Source organism: Temnothorax curvispinosus, unplaced genomic scaffold (assembly GCF_003070985.1).
Source record: "Temnothorax curvispinosus isolate PA1 unplaced genomic scaffold, ASM307098v1 QBEX01010630.1, whole genome shotgun sequence".
Lineage (NCBI taxonomy): Eukaryota > Metazoa > Arthropoda > Insecta > Hymenoptera > Formicidae > Temnothorax > Temnothorax curvispinosus.
This window is the reverse complement of record NW_020220410.1, coordinates 1-21,847: the sequence shown is the minus strand read 5'-3', so window position 1 is coordinate 21,847 and position 21,847 is coordinate 1. Positions and strand designations below refer to the sequence as shown.

The 21,847-nt window shown below is 35.3% G+C and overlaps 4 protein-coding genes across 5 annotated transcripts; 3 read left to right on the top strand and 1 right to left on the bottom strand.

Annotated features, from left to right (window-relative positions):
* Nucleotides 1–184: 184 nt before the first annotated feature.
* Nucleotides 185–20,902, bottom strand: LOC112460559 (probable multidrug resistance-associated protein lethal(2)03659). The gene is made up of 14 exons (XM_025025296.1): nt 20,695–20,902; nt 7,780–7,815; nt 7,112–7,251; nt 6,452–6,706; nt 5,776–6,031; nt 5,230–5,404; nt 4,938–5,094; nt 4,499–4,701; nt 3,586–4,226; nt 2,761–3,437; nt 2,240–2,454; nt 979–2,057; nt 734–841; nt 185–537 (listed from the first exon to the last, which is right to left on the bottom strand). The coding sequence occupies exons 3-14, from the start codon at nt 7,186–7,188 to the stop codon at nt 502–504; spliced, it is 3,879 nt and encodes a 1,292-aa protein (XP_024881064.1). The 5' UTR covers nt 7,189–7,251; nt 7,780–7,815; nt 20,695–20,902; the 3' UTR covers nt 185–501.
* LOC112460561 (odorant receptor Or2-like) lies at nt 9,087–11,829 on the top strand. Of its 2 annotated transcripts, none has more exons than XM_025025303.1 (7): nt 9,087–9,117; nt 9,215–9,662; nt 10,288–10,582; nt 10,750–10,849; nt 11,129–11,239; nt 11,520–11,675; nt 11,741–11,829. In XM_025025303.1, the coding sequence occupies exons 1-7, from the start codon at nt 9,112–9,114 to the stop codon at nt 11,789–11,791; spliced, it is 1,167 nt and encodes a 388-aa protein (XP_024881071.1). In that variant the 5' UTR covers nt 9,087–9,111; the 3' UTR covers nt 11,792–11,829. The 2 variants fall into 2 exon arrangements, with proteins under 2 accessions (XP_024881071.1, XP_024881070.1); XM_025025302.1 differs by having other exon boundaries at nt 11,723–11,829.
* On the top strand, nt 13,624–14,374 carry LOC112460550 (the record flags this gene model as incomplete). Its single annotated transcript, XM_025025281.1, has 2 exons — nt 13,624–13,796; nt 13,991–14,374. Coding segments are annotated over exons 1-2 (390 nt in total), but the record flags the coding sequence as incomplete, so codon positions are not given.
* On the top strand, nt 14,357–20,194 carry LOC112460562 (odorant receptor 67a-like). The gene is made up of 11 exons (XM_025025304.1): nt 14,357–14,438; nt 14,675–14,960; nt 15,079–15,178; nt 15,619–15,729; nt 15,875–16,030; nt 17,381–17,834; nt 18,149–18,455; nt 18,722–18,821; nt 19,507–19,617; nt 19,760–19,915; nt 20,060–20,194. Exons 1-11 carry the CDS (start codon nt 14,375–14,377, stop codon nt 20,108–20,110), a joined length of 1,896 nt encoding a protein of 631 aa, XP_024881072.1. The 5' UTR covers nt 14,357–14,374; the 3' UTR covers nt 20,111–20,194.
* Nucleotides 20,903–21,847: the final 945 nt, after the last annotated feature.

The window sequence follows — 21,847 nt, the reverse complement described above, 5'->3', positions numbered from 1 at the left end:
ATGTATTGTATGTATTATTGACTGTGTGAATGCAAGAGATTTATATTAATAAAATTATCTTTATGTATTTACACAGACAAATAAAAAAATTCTGAATATATTGCTAAGTATATCTTTATTGTATAATAAATAACGAATTACAACAAACTTCAAATTAATAATGTAATAACATTTATTTGCTCGAAGAAAATCAATTAAAATTGGGTTTTTAATTGTTTTATTTCTCTGTGTATATAAAATTTCATTTTTACACTTTATTTCAAACTAATGTATTTTGTTCTGTACTTATATCACGAGTCTTAAAAAAAATCTTATAATTTTGAAAGGAAAAACAAAAAATGCAAAAGGCGAACACAACGTGAAATACAAGAGAAATTAACAGAAAATTTTTGTTAATGTAAAATGTATACTGTATACTAATAGATTATATAATATAAGCCCATCGTTGAGCGCGATTGCGTAGAATATCACTTTGGCACATAATCGTATTGAAAATTGTGATTATCTGGATGGCGACCTATCCTTTTTATAGAAATTCTGTAAAAGAGTCACAATAACTTGTTAATAAACAGTTTGTAAAAATAATTTAAATATTTAATAAATATAAATAATTACCACTAAAAAATAAATAAAATATTAAACGACAAACATTTTAATGTTTCATTACAATTATTATGTAACAATAATTAATTATTAATTGCAATTCTATCGTTAAGCTGAATTTATTGCTTACTTTTTCAGCTATATCAATAAGATGCTCGGCCATCGCAGTACCAGTCTGCTGTACCATACTATAAAAATGTCCCTTCCTTTGTAAAAGGATATACGGATGGTCAAATTCCTAAAATCAACATTTATTATTTTGTAAAATGCTTTTATTGGGGGAGAGATTCCGAAAATTAAAAATCGCTGAGCGTCAAAATTATCGGAATCGTGTTTCTTTTTTTTAATTGTTCAGCTATCGACTTGTATACTTACCACAAGGTTTCCAGCGTCCATCACGAATATTCTATCGCTGTCCATAATGGTGTTCAATCTGTGAGCTATGGTGAACACGGTACAATTTATAAATTTCTTCTTAACCGTTTTTTGTATAAGGGAATCCGTGTAGGGATCGATGTTGGCAGTTGCCTCATCCAGCACCATAATCCGATTGTTCTTGATAATAGCGCGCGCGAGGCACAACAGCTGTTTCTGGCCGACGCTGAAGTTCGACCCCTCGTCGGACACCCTCGTGTTCAATCCGGCGGCCATCTCGGAGATGGTCTCCTTCAGCTCGACGTCCTGGAGCGCCTGCCACAGCGCGGCGTCGGAATACTGATCGAAGGGATCGAGATTCCGTCGCAGACTTCCGGTGAACAGAAACGGCTCCTGAGGGATAATACTGATCTTCGAGCGGAAGTCATGCAGGGCGATCGCGCCGGTGGACACGCCGTCTATGAGGATCTCACCCTCCACGCAGGCCAGGCGAAAGAGTGCGTTGATAAGGGACGACTTGCCCGCGCCGGTTCTACCGACGATACCGATCTTCTCTTCCGGCATGATGGTGAAGTTGATGTTCCGGAGGATGTAGGCGCCTCGACTATTGTACTTCAAGCTCACATCTCTGAATTCAACGAGACCCTTCGTCGGCCAATCGTCCGGCGGCTTGGTTTCCGGCTTGCCGTCGATCATCGGCTCCTCTTCCAAACGGCTGTACTCGAGTATTCTCTCTATGGAGGTCAGCTGGCTCTCCAGCTCGGCCGTTTGTCTAATTCCCCACTGCAGCATGTTCGTCAGCGCCATGGTTTGCGTGATTACCAGACCGATGTTACCAACGACAGCCAGACCGTCGACGACCGTGAAGGCTATGATTATCGCCCCGATGTAAAACTGACAGATGACGTCGATGTAGAAGCCGAAGGCTCGAGAGGTGGACAGGAAGAGGAAGCAGGCGGACGAGTGGACATCCTGATGACTGCACAAGTCCGTCATCAACATCTCCTCGGCGTTAAACGCTCTGATTGTCGTCAGACCTTGCAGAGACGCTCCGAGGTGGTCAAAGATCGGCGAACGTGCTGAACAAATTGTTATCGCATTACTTATTTTAACTCCTGTTTCGCAGAAACGAAATCTAATTTCGACGAAAAGAACTTTGAAACATATGTAAACGAAGCAGATTCGGAGATCAAAAGTAATGATTTCTCGTTGGCTACTAATATCGCCTTTTATAAGTATATCGCATAAATAGATCACTTACTCGTCCCTTCGAGGCGTTTGATGCTGCGAGCGGTGCAGATGTATATCATACGGAAATAAGTAAAAATGCACGCGCAAAGCACAGTGGGGATCGCCAGCCATGGGTTGACCGCTATGATCATAACTGCCACCGTGATTGAGATGAGTCCGATCACTATGATGTCGAATACGCACATCGACAATAATAAGTCGACGATATTGATATCTCTAGCAAACCTAATAGTGGGAAATATTTTTCTTCTTTAGATAAAGCTATCAAAAGTTGGAAAAAAGAAAAAAGAAAATCAAATTCATTTTTTAGACAAATTAGTGAACAATAAAAATCTGCATAAAATTATATGACAAGATTGTAATTCTTGCAATTTTTATCCAAAAATTTTTTTAACTTTCTTTTCGAAAAACTGAGATTAATAATTTTACTTACAGCAGAATTTAATCAGAAAAATTGCACTTGTTAATATGATACTTTACAAATAATCTCGCGTTCAATTATTGTGCCTTTTACTTGTGCCCTGCACTTGCCTGTTTAATATACGGCCAGCTGGATTAGTACTGTAAAAGTACATGGTTGCGCGCAATATGCTGCGAAACATAGCGGAATGCAGATTCACCGAGGACCACATGCACACGCTGAAGTACACGATCGTTTGGAATTTCCACAGCAGTACGATGGACACTATCATAGCGCTGTACAAGTAGATCATGGAATCGCGGGGTAGCGGGCCCTCCCATTGAAACTCCAGGGTGGCGTTGTCCATCTTGTGCCACGAGCTCGACTCGACGTTCACCCAGAACGCGACGAAGTAGTCGCTACCACCGGATATCACCTGATTCGCCAAGAAGATCAGCATCATCAACGCGATCAAGACGGGCCTCTTGCTCGCCTTGAAGTAAGCGAAGAACATTCCGCGAGATATGCGACCCTTCGCCATCGTCTCTTGCATCTCAATCGGCGGGACGTCCCCGTTGTCCCTCGTCTCGCCCTTCATCGAAATTCGACGCTTAATCTCGGATTGCCTTCTCTCGGCCTCTTTGCATTTCGTATCAGCCGCCTTCACCAGCTTCATAAAGTCAAGGCCCAGCTCTTGCAACTGATCGAACGTACCCTTCTGCTCGATACTACCGTCGTTCATCACGATAATCTGATCGGCGAGTTGCAGATACTGCAGCTGATGCGTCACCAGAATCCTCGTTTTTCCCTGATCGGCAATTGTTGAATGAAATAATTAAAATTTGGAATCACAAGAAGCTACCCGAGAGAATCATCTTAAATTGACAAATTTCTACCAAAATTTTTTCTTGTCAATCACAAATATGAATATTTTGCTGCACCCTGCGGCTTTTTACCTTTAGATAGCCGAAGATGCACTTGTCCACGAGACGTCTGCTGACGTGCGAGTCCACGGCGGAGAGAGGATCGTCCAGGAGATAAATATCCGCGTCCTTGTAGATCGCTCGCGCCAAGTTGATCCTGGCACGCTGGCCGCCGCTCAGATTTATCCCCCGCTCGCCCACGATGGTGCGGTCGCCGTGAGGAAACGAGTCTATGTCCGATTCCATCTGACAGACTCTGATCACCTCGTTGTAACGCGACTTGTCCATCGCCTGCCCGAACAGAATGTTCTGCCTCACGGAAGACGCGAAGATCCACGGCTGCTGGCTGACGTAGTTTATCCTGCCGCGGCTCACGATACTCCCGCCCGTCAACGGCAGTTCCTGAAGTATCGCTTGCAAGAGGCTGCTCTTGCCCGAACCCACCTGGCCCACGATGGCGACGAAGCTTCCAGGTGGCACGGTCAAGCTTACGTTACGCAACGTCTCATCCTTACCCTCGCCGTGCCACTTGGCGTTTACGTTTGTCATGCGAAGTGCGAATGAATCAGTACCCGTCTGACATGGGTTCTGTTTCGTTTTGCTGATCTCATCGTGCAACATAAATCTTCGCAAACGACGAATACAAACCAATGCCTGTACCAATTGATGGAGACCTACGGAACAAAATTTAAAAAAATAAATAAATAAAAATAGAATGTAATACTAATCTTCAACGAGTACTAAATTCTGTCATCTTTAAAAAGTCGTTAAACTTAAGGTATGTGTAAAGTAAATGATTTAATTATACCGCGTTAATTATATGTCAGGCTCTTTATATTTTATCTTTAATCGCGATAAAGCTATTAAGTCACGACTTGCTAAGGATTAATTCTCAGCATGTCATTTATAACATGTCAATTGTTAAGTTTTGTATCGATAGTCTTACCCATTGAAAAGCCAAAAATCATCGAGTTCCGTAGAACGTTGTAATATGCTGTTACCAGGTACACCTTCTCGGCGTTAATGTAATTTCCGAATAAGACGTATGCCAATATCGCGACGAAGAGACTAAGTCGCGGCACATAGCAGTCGAGAGTGAGAGCTAATTGTTTCAAGATAGAATATTTCTTTATTACGCTCATCTCACGCCTGGAAATAATTAAATTCTAACAACAGTTTGGTAAAATTTCTAAAATCCTCAATCGAATAACAAGAGTCTGTATTAATTTAGTAGAAATAAGAATACGAAAGAAATTCTTTAATTAGCTATAAAGAACAGTAATGCATAAAAATACAAATAGCACATGAAATAATAAAAGAAAGAAGACAAGTGTTTTTAGTTTAAACAAAATTAAACTTAGTTAGAACTTTCGAGGTACACTTACTTTCTCGCCTTTTCCACCAGATTATAAAAAGGAATTTCCCAAACGTACATTTTAATTACTTGCAATCCGGTGATTACTTGATTCATCAGCCTGAGCCTGTTGTCTGTTTTTTCTGCTAATTTAAGCGTTAAAGGTGCAATTATCTTCGCTAAGGCCGCTGAAATAGTACATGTCATTTCAATACGTTGCAACGAATCCGCTCATCAAATATAATGTTCAGTAGAATATTATTACAGAGACATATTAACCGTGCGATTTTTATAATCATTTATTAACTGAAGCACGCCAGTACCTTGACAAGGAATGAATAGTAAAAATACCGATATTCCTATCAGCGCTGCCCATCCAATTTCGGTAAACGTAACGTACGTGATCCATATGATTTGAAGAGGTGCGATCCAAATATAATGTAGATCTACCAAAGATGCTTCCAACCTGGTAATGTCGCTACTTAGGAAATTTACCATCTAAAAATGTGGTATAAACTCATAAAATGCAAATTAATCTTTTAGTAAGCATTTATTAAAATGTTCTCTTGAATAACTTCAATAGCTTCACGTATAAATTCATTATTTTTGCATTTTAATTTTGCATTTTGCATTTTGCGTTTAAATTCATTATTTTAATAAAATCATCTAAATTTATAGTAGTATACACGGTATAAATAATAAAGTATAGTGGCAGATGGTATTTATTGCTTATTTGTAACAAAATTATTTTGGTAGAAATAATCTTTCTATGTTCCCCAATTTCTGTCTTCTTTGCCTTGTGCTGCTCCCTCTTCACATTTGCCACGTAATGAAACATAGGAAATGAATATTGAGTTTGTATCTCTCACCTGTCCAACGGATGTCTCATTGTCCAGTACAGAATTGGGGAGCTTCAATATCTTTTGATAAATTAACGAGGTACAAGCTATCTTAATTTTCAATCCTAGGTGAAACGAGCAATGTACGGAATAATGCGTAATAAAACAATCCATGATGGACAATAGAATTATACCGCCTGCACTATAATACACCTCGTCGGTCCATTCTTTCTTCTCGCTCGCGAAATAGCGTAACAAATTAGCAAGTAATAACGGTTGATACATTCTGTAATGTAATTAAACGCATGATGAAGAGTAACATACAAAAAATTGACTGTTATAAAATATAAAATGATGATATATGTTGAATAATTTAAATTAAATTTAAATCGCGCGATAAATAAAGAGAAGTTATTCATGTTTAAACATATAGAAATACAAGTTTTACTCAATTTTACAATTTTCAAAAACTATATTTATAAGAATTAAAACTTACATGAAAAAATTTATTCTCTATTGCAATTTAAATTTTTAAATAGGTAATAATCTTTCTTTCTTTATCAATTTGTGTCACCACAGCATACAGAAAAATAATTATTACATATCCATCTTATTTTACGATATTTGTTCTGCTTTTCGTATCTTCATTTCTTTCGAACGTGTCGTATTGATATATAATTCGTTTATCTTTATTTGCTAAACATACCTAGAAAACAATTCCATAATTGCTTCTGCAATTCCAATTAGCAGAAGCGTTTTTCCGAAACAGCGCAACAGCACCCTGAGCAATTGTGGCTTACGGCCATTTTTCTTTTTAGCGCACGATTCTATTTCTTTTTCCCAAGCCCTGCCTATGACTTGGCCTAAATGGTTGGTTCTGTCTTGCGTAAGAGTAGCGTAAAGATCGGTCTCCTCTAAATCTTTTTTGTAGTAGCCGGTCCGAAAAATTTTTCGGGTCCACCTGTATGTATTAATTGTTAAATTCTTTGAATTAACATACTGTTTATTACTTAATTATTATCTTAACTCGCGTAAGTATATAGATATTCGAACGCACGTATGTATGGCACATGCAAATAGCGAATGCTACAAGCAATCTTGACCGCGCATTAAAATCTCTTTCGTACGTAAAGCTTCAATAGCCAGACGTCTATATTTCCAATAAAAAGATTTTCAACATCTGTATTTCTTCATTATTAAACCAAATTAATATACTACAATATAATATTTTATAATAAATGTGCGAATACTTTTTTATAAGTAACTCAATCACGGTACCTAATTGTTAATTCTATTTTCGATCATATGTTGTATACATTTACTTTTGATTTAGATAGCATTACAAGATTTAATTTGTAATACTTACCAAAAGGTGAGGAGGGAAATGACATTCGCATTTTGCCGTGGATTTTTTGGATATTTCTTTTGATCGTCGTTTATCATGGTGACACATTGAACTTTTATTCATCTTCAAATATCTTTCATTTTTAACATAACACCAACTGCCTATATATTTTTATTAATTATTAAAAAGAATAAATAATTAAAATAATATGATAAATGATAAGATGATAAGATAAAATAGAATTTTTATTTGAGGAAAGTGTCTTAGATCAAACGTGCTTTTACTTTATTTGCAATTTTTTGACAAGTTGTCGTGGAGGGAGGAAGTCAAGGGAGACCATTGCTTATCTCAAATCTCCAATTTCCAATATTATATATCTTAATAATTAAATACAAATTTCGTTTTCTCTAAAAAATTTCTCTGACAATAAGTCAACTAAAAAATATGATTTTGCATTTAAATAAAATTCAATGCGCAAAAATGTCTTTTTTCAATTACTTATAACTGACAAATTATTCGTATAGGCATTTCTGTTAAAAAAATTATAAATTCTTAATTTATCAAAAAGTCTGTCAAGTGAAATACATGAAAGTCTTATTAATTACATTAATAAATATTTTGGATCTTTGCGAAAAAAAAGGTAGTTTACAGGATTAATTTCAAATGTCAAATATGCGTATTGCACTCACCAATTCGACGGTGTCAAAGACCATTTCATCAGTCGTCTGAAAACAACACGATCGAGTCTGTCAGTGACACTTTATCAAACCGCAACCACTTTATCATATTTCCTTATATATTCTTATCGTGAGTGAAATATACACAATGCAATCAAATCTCCGAGGAAAAGAAGATACTTCAAAGATATAACCAATTATCTCATTCAAGTAACGAATAATACTCTAACGCTCTCCTCACGAGATTATTGGATTAATTGTTGTGTACTTGGCGTGAGACGCTACTGTGTCTACTGTGTGGTCTCGTTATCCTGATGCTTAAACGATTGTAAATTTACTGATAGCACGAACTCCTCTTTATCTTTTTTTTTTTTCGAAAGGCCCCAGTTTACGTTTTCATTTAACGTAAGATCTAGTCGGCTTAACTTGACGACAAAATTAGCCACTTTCATTTACATGTTTCGCACTCTTCTGCGTTGTTTTAGTTTATTATTTTTAGGAATATTTATCATTAATAATTAATAATTAAGGATACTTATCATTAATACTTAATAATTTAGTAATTTTCGATTTTACAGTATAATTTACAGTAAATATATATGTTATTAAGTGAAATAAGTTTATGTCTAATCTGAAACTAGTTTTTGCCACTCAAACGCGCACGCAAATTTATCACTTATAACATTAAATTCAGTACTAGCTAGTTGCGCACTGAAGAAATTGTACTTCTTAAGTATTTAGATCGCGAAATTCTCAATACGAATGAATATGATATGTTATACGATACTTTCTTTTTTTTGTATTCAGAAAGTACCATCTGGCGAATAGATGCAGTGAAAAGAAACGATATATTATTAAATGTCGAGGCATGCCAAAGAACTCCTGTAACACACGGAAAATAAGAGAGCATTCGGAGGAGAGCTCTATAATTACGCCTGTCTGCGATATTTTTGGCGAAATTCTTTTGCGATTCCGCTTTCGATATCGCATATGACGAGACAGCGAAAAAACGATATGCCCGACTGGCTTATTAATCTTGCAAGAAAATTGATACTGCAAAATTGATGTATTACATGGCTGCGTTCGGGGAGCGCGCTATTAGCGCTATTAGCTTATTCTATCCTTGTTTTATACCTGATGAGCGATGAAGATAAAATGATGCAATAACGCTAATAGCGCGCTTCCCGAACGTAGCCATGATATTCATTTTGCATGAATGGGGCGTTGCTCTGCATAGTCTGCATTTCCCAGCATTTGTCTGGGAAAGTTTACCTCGGAGGTAACACGATACATTTATCGTCAGTCTGCCGTACATCTTCGACTCGTGTCGAAGTCGAGAAAGCCATGCAGGTATTCGACAGCAATATAAAGATCGTCCCATTATTTCGCCATTATTTCCGAAGGAACGACTGCGAATTCCTGAACGACCTGATATTTCAATTTTCAGTCGGCTGATCTCGCTCAAGCGTCAAACATACTAATTTGGAACAAACGGTTCATGTCCTTCTTGGGCTTATGGCCGTGCAAGGTGAATCAGCCTCTATTCGTATTCCTCATCGTCTACATGATAATTTACTGTATCATGGCAGCGGGCCATCTGATGAAGAATATCAATCAGCCGGAGCGCGTCGTGGCGAATTTAACGGACAACGTTGCTTTCGTGATGATAATGGGGAAGATGTTTATATGCAGACGGAGCTGCGAAATAATGGCCAAGTTTTTGAAAAGCATCGAGATCGATTTCTCGACAGAAGCGTACGATAATGTCCGCGAGAAAATGGCATATCTATATTATAATGACATCGCGCTCGTATTTATCAAGTATACGACATTCCTGACAGGGGTTTCGTCTATATGGTATTACTTCAGGAGAGTTCTCGGAAATTGGAACGCAAGTAAGTGCAATTATACGTCATCGTCACGCGTAAGACTTACAGCTATATTTCATGATAGTGGCTTAAAAAGCATTATCAGGTTGTGTTCATGAGTCTGTCATAAGTCCGTTAAGACGTTATTTGCTCCCAAGGAGGCACCGAGTAGACATACCGCGCTCTAAGTCGATATTTTTAGATACCGAGATCTGGGCACGTATTATGGAACTTTTTGGAATGGATTTCAATCGGAATTATTCCGTTTTCTCTAGAAAACACAATAGAAATCTTGGAAAAACTAAACAATCCCGATTGTAATTTATTATTCTGAAAAGTTTCATAATGAGTGTTCAGACGGTGGTAATAAAAATTTGATTATTTCTTAAAATAATCAATACTTTTAATAAAACAATTAAGTAATACGGTACGCGCTGTCCTTTATTTTAATAAGATCGTATATCGCGACGTTACAACCTTTGAATACTTTTGAATATCTCAATTCTATTTACACGTTAATAAAAGGCAGCAAATCTGTAGATATAGATAGAGTTAATTGGTCCTTTTTCGGATCAGTCTGATCGATGACTTACGCATATTCTAATTAGTAATAAGGGCGATATGGAAAATTAAAGTAACCTGATGTATACAGTGGCGACCGGTAATTTTTCTGATTCTTCGTACGAATTACCGTGTTCGGTTCATCCCTTCTTTGAGATCAAGGACACGTTCACGTACATATGCATCTGCATCTACCTGATGCTGATCATGTTACCGCTGCTAGTATGCGGTTACGCTGGACTGGATGCTTTCGTACTCAGCATGGTTCTTCATGTGTGCGGCCAGTTTGCCGCTTTATCGTGCAAGATCGACAATTTGCTGAGAGACCATGAGAACTACCATCGCCATATCAGTAACATCATATTGAGACATCGCCATCTAATAAAGTAAATCCCCTATTCGATCATATCAGCACGTGTATAACTTGATAATTATTTCAAATACGTTTATATATAATGTGTTGCTCCTTATAGATTATGACAAGCTAGAGTAGCTATCACCTTAGTGTCAGGAATAATGCGACCGTGTTTTAACGATGCACCCGCAATTCCAGATTAGCGGGGATCTTAGAAGACAATTTCAACCTGATATGCCTACAGCAAACTCTGGGCACTGTATTCTTGCTCTGTTTCACTCTGTACCATATGATTACGGTGAGTTTCATGACTTGAGAATCGGAAGATCATTCGCCTCGCAATTCACGTGCTTCTCATACGTTTGAGGAAAGTGTTGATACTAAATAAGATATTACTATAGCAACACTTCGTAGTATCTTAATTAGTAGAATGAATAGGTGGCATTAAATTTTTGCCAAGTTTATCAAATTTCAAAGTTAAGCATTTTATCAATATACACGCATAATTCTTTTATAAATTAATTAATGAATGTCCGTAACTGATATCAGAATAACGGTTGGTTAAATTATATTTCAGACTTTGGAACATGCTGAAAAAGCTACTGTTGTAAGTTTTGTATTATATGTATGCGGCGTACTTAGTACATATCTCGCTTATTGCTATATAAGCGAGTGTCTCATTACTGAGGTAATTATGAAAAGTAGAATAATTTATCTTAGCATTAAAATATGTAGGTAGTCAATTTATTTATGATGTCTAAATCAGATTAACGCCAGTGTAAAATTTGTATCTTGTTGTCTATTTTAAAATATTTCATCTATTTTAATTACATTTTACTGTAGACAAAATTATATATTTATTTAGAAAATGTCAAGTGCGTTAAACGTTTAACGGTTCGTGTACACGAATTATTCATCATTTGTGAAGACAAATTTAATTTTGCAATAATATTGCTTATTTTATTCAGAGTACCAGATTGCGCGAGACATTTTATAATTCCGATTGGTATAATAATCCACCATCGCGTACAAAGTTAATCAGCATTTGTATGAGTCAAGCCGAGAAACCGCTGACGTTGACTGCCGGCAAATTCTACATGCTGTCATTGAACATGTTCACGAATGTGAGTCAACAAATCACTATATTTTTTTATCGTTTTGTTATTCTTAGAACGTATTCCGTTTACAGATTGTGAAAACGGCGATGGCGTACCTGTCCGTGTTACGCCAATTTATGTAAAAAAAATTTTGATTTGAAGTACTAGGTTGGCCAATAAGTCCGTGCGGTTGTTTATAAGTAACATTTATAAGTAAAAAACCGCACGAACTTATTGGTCAACCTAATACTTCGTCGAAATTTATCTACGAAACACGGAAACATGTATAAATAACAATTATTATAATTTATAATAACCGTAATTATTATAATTTACAAACTTAGTGCTAAATATATATGTATATATACTGTCTCGATAATAATATATGTAACAAACGAATAAAGAAAGAGGAGAGATGCTGAGATATATATACCGAATAAAATTATAGCGTTTCTGATATTTTTTACTTCTTGAGAATATTTGTAACTCGCGAGTTTTTCGTAGAAACCGATTTCCATGCTACGCGAATAAGTTTCTTCTTCGTTTTAGACAGCAGAACTCTCGGCTCAACTGCCAAACAAAAATAATTACGAGCAAATGGTTTTCAACTATGGCCACTGGGCTTATAGCTGTTTTTCGATACAGAGAGGTAAGATAATAGATGTATAATGAAGATAATAATTGCGCAAACTGAAGCAATATTTTTGACTGAAATTACAGTTGTGCTTTATAATGATTGATATCAATTGTATAATAATTTATTCTCGGGAACAGATTTCTTGTACCAAAATTTTGGAGCCACCAGATATATATATAAATTTCATTTTTCACAACCCTGCATTGTCTTTCGTCTACCGATATTATCCTCTTCGCATTAAATCTAACATATTTTTTACTCTATTATTAAATTTTGTTTACTGCCGAGACTATATATATACTCTTAACCATAATAATAATAATAGTATTTATACCACGTTTTATTTGTGATATCGATATCGGATCAATATCATGCACAAATAAAACGTGGTATAAATACCTACTATTTTATTATTTGCACCCATTATATTTGCAAGCAAAACAATGGAAAGAAGCTGATAGTTAATTAGCAACAGAGATATATAAATTGAAGCAAAATATATATATATATATATATATATATATATATGTAAAATAGAATAGAATATATACAGCATTTCTTCATATTTTTTACCGTTTTAAACTATATACGTGTTCACTTGAAAGTATCAAGAAGTGTTTCTTTCTTAGCATGCATAAAAACACCATAAAAATACACGTATCTCTTATTTTGATTTATAATTTACACCTAAAACTCATCAAAATTGGAGAGGGAAGAAAGGGGCACACTTGCGTATGTTTTCTTGTACACTAAAAGTTAAATTAAAATTATCATAAAATAAAATCTAAATTCGCACAAATTAAAAAATCTAATCATATTCTACTATTCACTTGTTTCTTTAAAGTTCACTAAAAAGTCTCTCACAACATTGCGACTTACAACAAGATACACTTTTCGTATTTTATTATATTAACTTTTGGTTAGTTCAGTCTGTATTAAATTTGTTAATTATTATTCATTATCACCACACACCTGTCTAACGATAGAGTGCAACGTCTCCAAGACAAGACTTCGTCAGTCGTTTCAATCAGAATGTTCGGAGTGACGGGACTGCGCAGGATCACAGCGCGCAGACTACTATACTAATAATAGTACTACGTATTTGGTAATTATGAAAGAGCATTAAAAAGTTTAATGACCATCTGCATCATTTTTACTGCAAACGCTGCAGTTTTTCCACGATTTGCCAAACATAAAGAAATAAAAGATTTGTGGATTGAAAAAAAAAAGAACAAAAGAGCGATGTTGCCTTTCATTGTATCAGACGGTAAGATAATCGGCCAGGTAAAATAATGGTTAATAACAGTCTCGATTGGCTATTAAACGTACAGAATTTAAAATAGCAAAATGACAAGATAAGTACAAACAATGTGCTCAATCCAGATATTATTTGTTTCAACAATCGCACACGTGGATTAACGTAACTGCGACGTAAGTCCGGCTCGCAAGAAAACGAATCACAGTCGCGGACGATTGGTTGATGAAAAGCTACAATTCAATTTGCTATGAAAGTAAGAAGTTAATACTCTATCGTCTCCATCGCGAAAGATATATCCTTGTAGCTAGAAAGAAAGTAGCTTTTCTGGGTTTGATGTTAATCGCACATCGTAATTTATCTAACTGTATCAATATATACCTAATATTCTTTAAATGTACGATTTAAATGTTTACATTAACGACTTCTATACCGAACGTATGATTGCAGAACAAAGTCGACCATATCGAAGATTTATTAATTTATCTGAAACGGATCTTTTCCATCGGAGGGATATGGCCATTCGAACGGTCGTACGTCCGTTTTGCGATTTACGTCGCGTATCAAATTCATTATTTCGTTATGGCGTATACCGAGTTTTACAACGTTTTCGGTAATCTCGAGCTGATGGTGATGAGCCTCGTGGAAACGATAGTTTACACCTCGACGTTCGTGATAGTGTTGCTGATCCGTTGCAGCAGTTTATTGAAGATCGTAATCGACGAAGTGAAGAGGGATTTGGCAGAGCAAGAGTTTGAGAATCCCGAGGAAGAGATAATTTACTACGATTACAATCGCATATCCAAGATATTTACGTACGGTTCGATCGTCGGCATGGCCATCACGTTCTTAGTGCTTTATTTTAGACCGCTTGTGTACCTCTTGATCACTAATCAAGGTATGTGAAATTTAATTTGTCCAACTCTTTTGTACTCTCTCTCTCTCTCTCTCTCTCTGATAATTATATATATTACCTGTAATAAAGATATTTAAATCATATATTGTCTCATTACTTTAATATAATTCACTAAACAATCCGCCATTGTAATTACAGAAGCAAGTTGCTCCGCATTCTTCCAAATACTTTGTAGAATTCGTTTTTTCTCACTAACGTTCCTCTAATTTTTGTTCCAGGGTCAAGTAACAATACGGAGTCGTTTATGTTACCCCATAGAATCCATACATTTCTCGATACTAGTAACACTCGTACATATGTGTTGGTGTATCTGTACGAATTTCCGATGCTTTACGTCTCCATCTGTCACATGGCAGCGATTTGCCTGGTGGTTGTCTTAGTGTTCCACATTTGCGGCGATTTGTCCATCTTGTCGTATCGTATCAGACATTTTGGGGAGACCTCGCAGACCATGCTGGTAGACAGAATTCGTAGTATCGTTCGAATGCACCTCAAGATAATATGGTAAGAATAATATTGCACACAATTATGTGTAAAATGAAGTATGCGTAATAGGTCTTTTTTTGCTTAATTTGTCTCTTTTATTCTTTTTTATGTAATATTATCGGAACATTATTGGAAGGATGGCGAAATCCATAGATAATGTTTTCAATTTGGTTCTTTTGGATGAACTCGTTGGCAATAGTGTTGTACTGGCCATCTCAATGTATTACGTCATAATGGTATGTCACATTATTGAAAATCGTTATTATTGTGAAAGATTTAATTTAGCAATATCATCTAGGCGGTAAAATATATATTTTTATGTATATTTCTATATTTTAATATATTTATGGCATTCACTTGGCACATTAAACCTTTTAATTTTTCTCTACAAAGTTATATTAAAATTTTTATCTAAAAACGAGAGAGGCCATCGCTTCTCCTATTTCCTTCTTCTCATCATTGGACAAAGATATTACTCAATCCTCCATTGTCCTTTTTTACAAATGCTGATTTCTTTCCTTCAATGACAACACGCATATACTACATTTTTTGTTAAGAGAAAATCAATTTTAAGTAAATTGATCAAAGAATATCAACGAAATTATGGATTGGATCATGCTATATTATATATATACACATATATGTATCTTTACAAATGACACTTTCCGTTTTTTAGAACTTGGAGATTTCAGAAATAGCGACCTCCGGTGCCTTTACATTTTTCGGCACTATTGCGCTAGTTATACTCTTCGGATATTGTTTAATTGGCGACCAACTAGTTCAACAGGTATTATTAAAAAACAACAGCAAACAATGATGTCAGGGAAACGAATCCTTTATGTCTGACATATTTTTATAACAAGAATTTATCGCATTTACAGATCGCAGTTTTTATATATTAAATGTTTACCATTTAATTGTTTTGTATTTAGTGCATAAGCGTGCAGGAGGCGTACTATCAGTGCAATTGGTACGAAATGCCACTCGGTTGCAGGAAGTGCTTGCTAATATGTATGATTCGGGGCCAAGTTATGCTTTATTTAACAGCCGGGAAATTTTATATATTTTCTTTAAACAGTTTTACGGACGTAAGTATGCTTATGTAATATTTTCATGAATAAAAATAATGAAAAATGTAATTTATCAGTTTGGCTTAATAAACTTGCGATTGTGTGAACTAGCGATTACAATCGAGGAGCTATTTAAATTGTTCTAAGTACACATGCCGTATTTTTAAACGTGCGAATTGGAGATAATTTGGAAATAAGCTGTTCAATTAAGCTTCACCGAGAACTTTTTATCAAAAATTTCTGTTAATAAAATTTTATTAAAAATTATAATAAAAAAAAGTATGTACAAATAATATGTATATATTGATGCAGATTATCAAAACTTCCATGGCATATTTGTCGATGCTGCGTACCATGTTATAATAAAGTAAAAAAATTAGATATTAGTAAGAAATATGAGTCACAATATTAAACGAATTTGTACAATAGAAAAATACTCTTAGAATGTTCACTATAAGCTTACATTTTGCGTTGCAATGTATATATTGTAATTATCTTAATTTAGAGGTACTATATATAAAATGTCTCAAGAATTGTAATAGAAAGATAAAACAAATAAGATAAAAATTGTGTGCAAAATCTCTTATAAAATCGATTGGAAGAAAACATAGAAAAATTAATATATTTTTTTACCAAGTAAAAAGTGGTAAAAATTGAAAAATGTACAATATTTTATTATTTAAGCTCTTTTAATATATCACGCTACTATAATTTAAATCAATTTTATTTATATTTATAAGCAAGATTTCTTTGTTTGCGCTGTGAAATCTTTTTGAGCGCGTGTCTTTGTGCACTAGAATACCTGTTAGAGATTTAGTTAAATAATCAAAAATGCACAGATTCTCTTCATCACGAGGAAAAATTATCGTTCCGAGGTTACGATCACACTGCACGATATTTTTGCGATGGAAATTCGTGGAGCTACATTTTTTGCACGCGCAGTCTAGAACAAATTGATGGCAGCAATTTGTCTTGTGACCGTACAAATCTATCGAAGAACAAATCGTGAGGGGAAAAAGCGTTCGATTTTACTTTTCTTGGATCAAAGGCACAGGTGGCTTCGATAACACGCTTATATGCAATTCATGCTTAATTTTGGGCACACCTATTGCCCGGCGTATCGTCCGTTCCCATCAGATTCTATAGACAGCACTAAAACAGAGATTACTTGCGCTCCCGCATTTGTATATTTGCCGCAGTTTCATGCGAGCTTTCGAGGGAGGAACAGCATAAGGCACGATGCAGGTGAGTGGCAGATTCTCATCGATGTTACACTTAACAAATTTTACAATACGCCACAAAGAATTATAAGGTATTACATTATTAACGATTAACAAATTAATTATGGAGAATTTCTGATTTTCTCAGGATCAAAAAGACTTGGATCGTGCGGCCGAGGTGTTGTCTTGGAACAAACGGCTAATGTCGATGCTGGGTCTCTGGCCCTTTAAACCTAACACTCTTATATTCTCGATTAATTTCAGCTACTTCAGTTTCCTCATGATTCTGGAGTACCTCGATCTCCTTCTTTTCACCGGTGACCTCGAACACGTGATCATGAATTTGACAGAGAATATGGCGTTCTCGCAGATATTTGTGCGAATGAGCATGCTACGATTGTACAACGCTCAAATTGGCGAGGTCATAACGGAGGCCATGAAGGACTTTGATAGGACGAGCTACAAAACCGCCGAGGAGGTGAAGACAGTCATGACGTACAACGCTAGATCAAAGGTCTTCGTCAAGCTGTTGATGACGTTTGTCGCCCTGACAGCTTCCTCGTATTATTTGACTCCAATTATTATTATCCTCGGAAGTGGCGGTGAGTTTACTGTTTCGTATAACTTGATCCTGGCGTAGCCAGGAGAATTACGTGAATTGTGTGAAATATGTGAAACACGTGAAGAAATGGAGCCTCGTAGATATATTGGCTGTCTCGCATTTTTGTTATTACTTGGTTTTACAAAACGAGGTTTCACGTTTTATTAAAGAATAATTTTTTTTATCCTCAATTTTTCAAAGTTTAGTATTTCTTTGAGTTGAGAAAAAATATGCAAAACGTAGAAATTTTATGTAATACGATTTCCTTTTCAATACTATAATATGTCAATGTCATGGTGTTGAACATTTTCTCAGGGCTCCCCGAAATACCGATCAGCGAGAACGTGACTCAAATAATTTATCTATTGCCTTATCGCTTTCATCTGTTCTACGCGGTGGAGAGCATGCGCACGTACACAATTACGTATGCTTTGCAAATGCCATTCGTCTTCGTCAGTGGTTTCGGACAAAGCGCCGCTGACTGTATCATGGTCACCCTTGTCTTTCACATTTGCGGTCAGATGTCGGTTCTCGCTTTACGGATTAACAATATAGACACCGAGGTCTGCGACTGCAAGGGTGAGGTGCGACATGTGGTGCGCATGCATATACGATTATTACGGTGAGCTCGATGCACGAGGGAGCAATAGTTGAGAATTGTTTGTATTGCTTGTTAAAAGCTTTCCTTTAGCTTCACATTCCGCTTAAAACTGAAAATCTTCAAGCTTTTTCACTTTTGCTTAAAAGATTTCTGGACAAGTTCTTCGTTTTTCCAGCTCTTTGCTTAAAGTTGTTTTCCCTGACAATTGAAATTTTAAATAAAAATGTCTGTTATTAGCAACTTCCATTTAAATAAATCTCATTTATATAATTTGAATAATTTTTTAGGATGGGACAAATAATAGGAAAAGCATTCAGTGTGACATTGCTGGCTCATCTTGTAGGAGCTACTTCTCTCGTATGCATCCTCGGTTATCAAATTTTAACGGTGAGTCAATATTATAACGATGATTACACGGACATAATATTTCGTACATTTACGTATCTAAAGAGTACCTTAAATGCGCAATTTTAATTTTAATGCCGAACTCTTTGGCTACTTTGAAGTTATTTTTTTCATAAGACTTTTATACCAAGCATTTTGTGGATTATGATATAATAAAATTATATAAATTTTTGTCTTGATGTATATATTGAAATAAACTCGCATATCATAACTTTAATTACAATAATTCTATGCAAAAGCGATATTTTTGTAGCATCAAAAACACTATTCCTAACATGTTTTAAGATAATACCTTTAAAATATTCACATATGTACTTATAAATATTTATATTTTGCATTTAATAGAACTCTAAAATAATTAAGGAACCGATTTAAAGTATTTGTTGTAAGGAGAATCAGCAATAGAATTGCATGAAATTTAAAATATAAGTTCTTTTATAAATAATATTAACATGTGAATTTTTTTGAATTTTATTATAAAAGTTTTTAAAAACTAACTCTGACGAAAAATTCACATCCTCTGACAGTATTTATAAAAGAACTTGTGCTTTAAATTTTATGTCACTCCTAATATTTCTGATTCTTCTTACAATCTCCTTATGTTTTTTTTTTTTAATATTAATTACAATCTATTATTAGTTTTTTATCATCAACTTTATGTGCGCAGAATTTTGCTAGAGGTGAGAGAGGAGTGCTTGTTACATTTTTGATATTCCAATTCTTAGTCCTGCTTATACTCTACGCTCATTGCACTGTCGGTGAAAACCTTTTGACAGAGGTAACATTTTATGGAAAAAAGATAAAAATAAAAAAATGCAGCTGGAATTAATATATGTATATATACAGTGAAATTTACGTTTGTATATCTACGTGCAGTTCTGATCGTTTTTCCATAGTGCGTGCAAATATTTTTTTCACAGAGTGCTAAAGTGTGCCAAGCGTTTTATGATTGCCATTGGTACAATATGTCGAAGACTAATGCGCGAATGATAATACTATGCATGGCAAGATCGCAAAAACCGCTCTGCTTGACAGCTGGCAAATTTACCATCTTTTGCCTCAGCACTTTGACCGACGTAAGCTGATGATTTACATGTGCATTTACGAAATTTTTAAAAATACAAAATACTTCGCCTAACTTTAAATAAGATATCTGTATTATTGTCGCTGTTAAATAAGAATACAAAAAAACATGGTTCAGAAATAAGTCGTTTTAACAGGTTTTGAAAACATCCATGGGATATTTATCGGTGTTACGTTCTTTTTTGTAACGTCGTTAAAGAGCAATAATTTACGGAAGCGTGTGCAAAGATAATTTATAAATTAATAATACTCAAAATAGAGATAAATGTACAATTTATAATAAAGAGAGAGAAGATAGAGAGAGAAGAGCGTTATATTATCATTCAAAAACTATGATTATCTCTATATAACATATTATGTAAAAAATATAATTATTTTAAACAAATTTTATACATTTTATAAAAAACAAGCTCATTGTTTAAGATACCGTTTGCGTGTTATACAAGGAATAGATTTGCACAAGTAATATACCTCAGTTGATTCGCATTCAATTTTAAAAGAGGTTGCTCGATTTAATATCATCTTATATAATCTCAATATATCTCACGGCAAATTTCGCTACTATTATTACGACTACTATATACGTGTCTTACAAGCCTAAATGCCAGAGATTATCGTCCGAGGTGATTTGAAACTAGATTAACAGGTCGATCACGATTATCGAGTCATTAAAAATGAAGCAGAGAAAATTGATAATTAGAAAAATAATAACCAACATTTTTTCTCGTTTCACCGCAATATGAATATTTTGCTGCGACCGTGAGACCCTTACCTTAAATTTGGATAGCTGCAGACGCACTTGTCGACGAGGTGTCTGCTGACGTGCGAGTCCACGGCAGAGAGGGGATCGTCTAGTTCTAGTAGATAAATATCGGTATCTTTGTAGCGTGCGTATCTTCGTTCGGGACAAGATGATTTTGGCACGTTGGCCAAATTTATCCCTCTCTCTGGTTCACGGTCGCAATGAAGAAACGAGTCTCTATCCCACCTGGCAATCCCACTCTGATTACTTCGTCGTAAAGCCGTGATCAGACTACGGATTGGGATTGAGATTGGATTGAAATTTAATCAATCAGAATAAAGAAAAATAACTTCAAGTTTAGCGAACTTTGCACTAATTGGTCAAATTCAATCCAATCTCAATCTCAATCCGTAGTCTGATCACGGCTTAAACGCGACTTACTCGTTACTTGCCCAAACAGAATGTTCTGCCTCGCGAAAGATTTCAAGAAGATCCACGATATGCTGATCGTAGTTAATTATCGTAGTTAATTTAAACCATAAATTTTGATGCTTCCTCATCAAGAATATTTCGCTTGCAACAGATCTTTTCCATTATGCGAATCCACTTGGCTGATGATAATAACGACGAAGCTTCCGGAAGAAAAACTTTACTACGAGTATAATCACACGCCGAAGATATTTTCGCAAGTGTCGGTGACCGGATTCGACGATACTTTTGTATCTAGGACCCATTAATACATTTTTTTCGTTTAAAATTTTTACCTGTAATGAGTAACACACAGAAATGTATTAGACGTCAGAATATGATATCTCTGTTAATTTCTTATTTCTCCCTTTTATTATATGTATTATATTTTTAGGGAAACTTAACCCCACGTACGTTTTATCATTTAGCGGGTAGCAGGTTTCGCTTACAATGCTGTACCGTTACTGTCGTCGGAGTTAACACAACGGATACATTTAATTATGCGCGGCACGCGAAAACGATTACGCTAATAATATTCCTAAGTATTTATAAGAAGTTTAATGGCTATCCGTATTATGTTTATTATGCTCGCTGCAGTTTTTCTACACTGTACCAAATATAAAGAAATAGAAAACGCGGCACACGGATATGGTGAAGAAGCGAAAAGGAGCGACCTTTCATTGAGACGGTAAGATAATTAGTGCGCGAAGAAAAA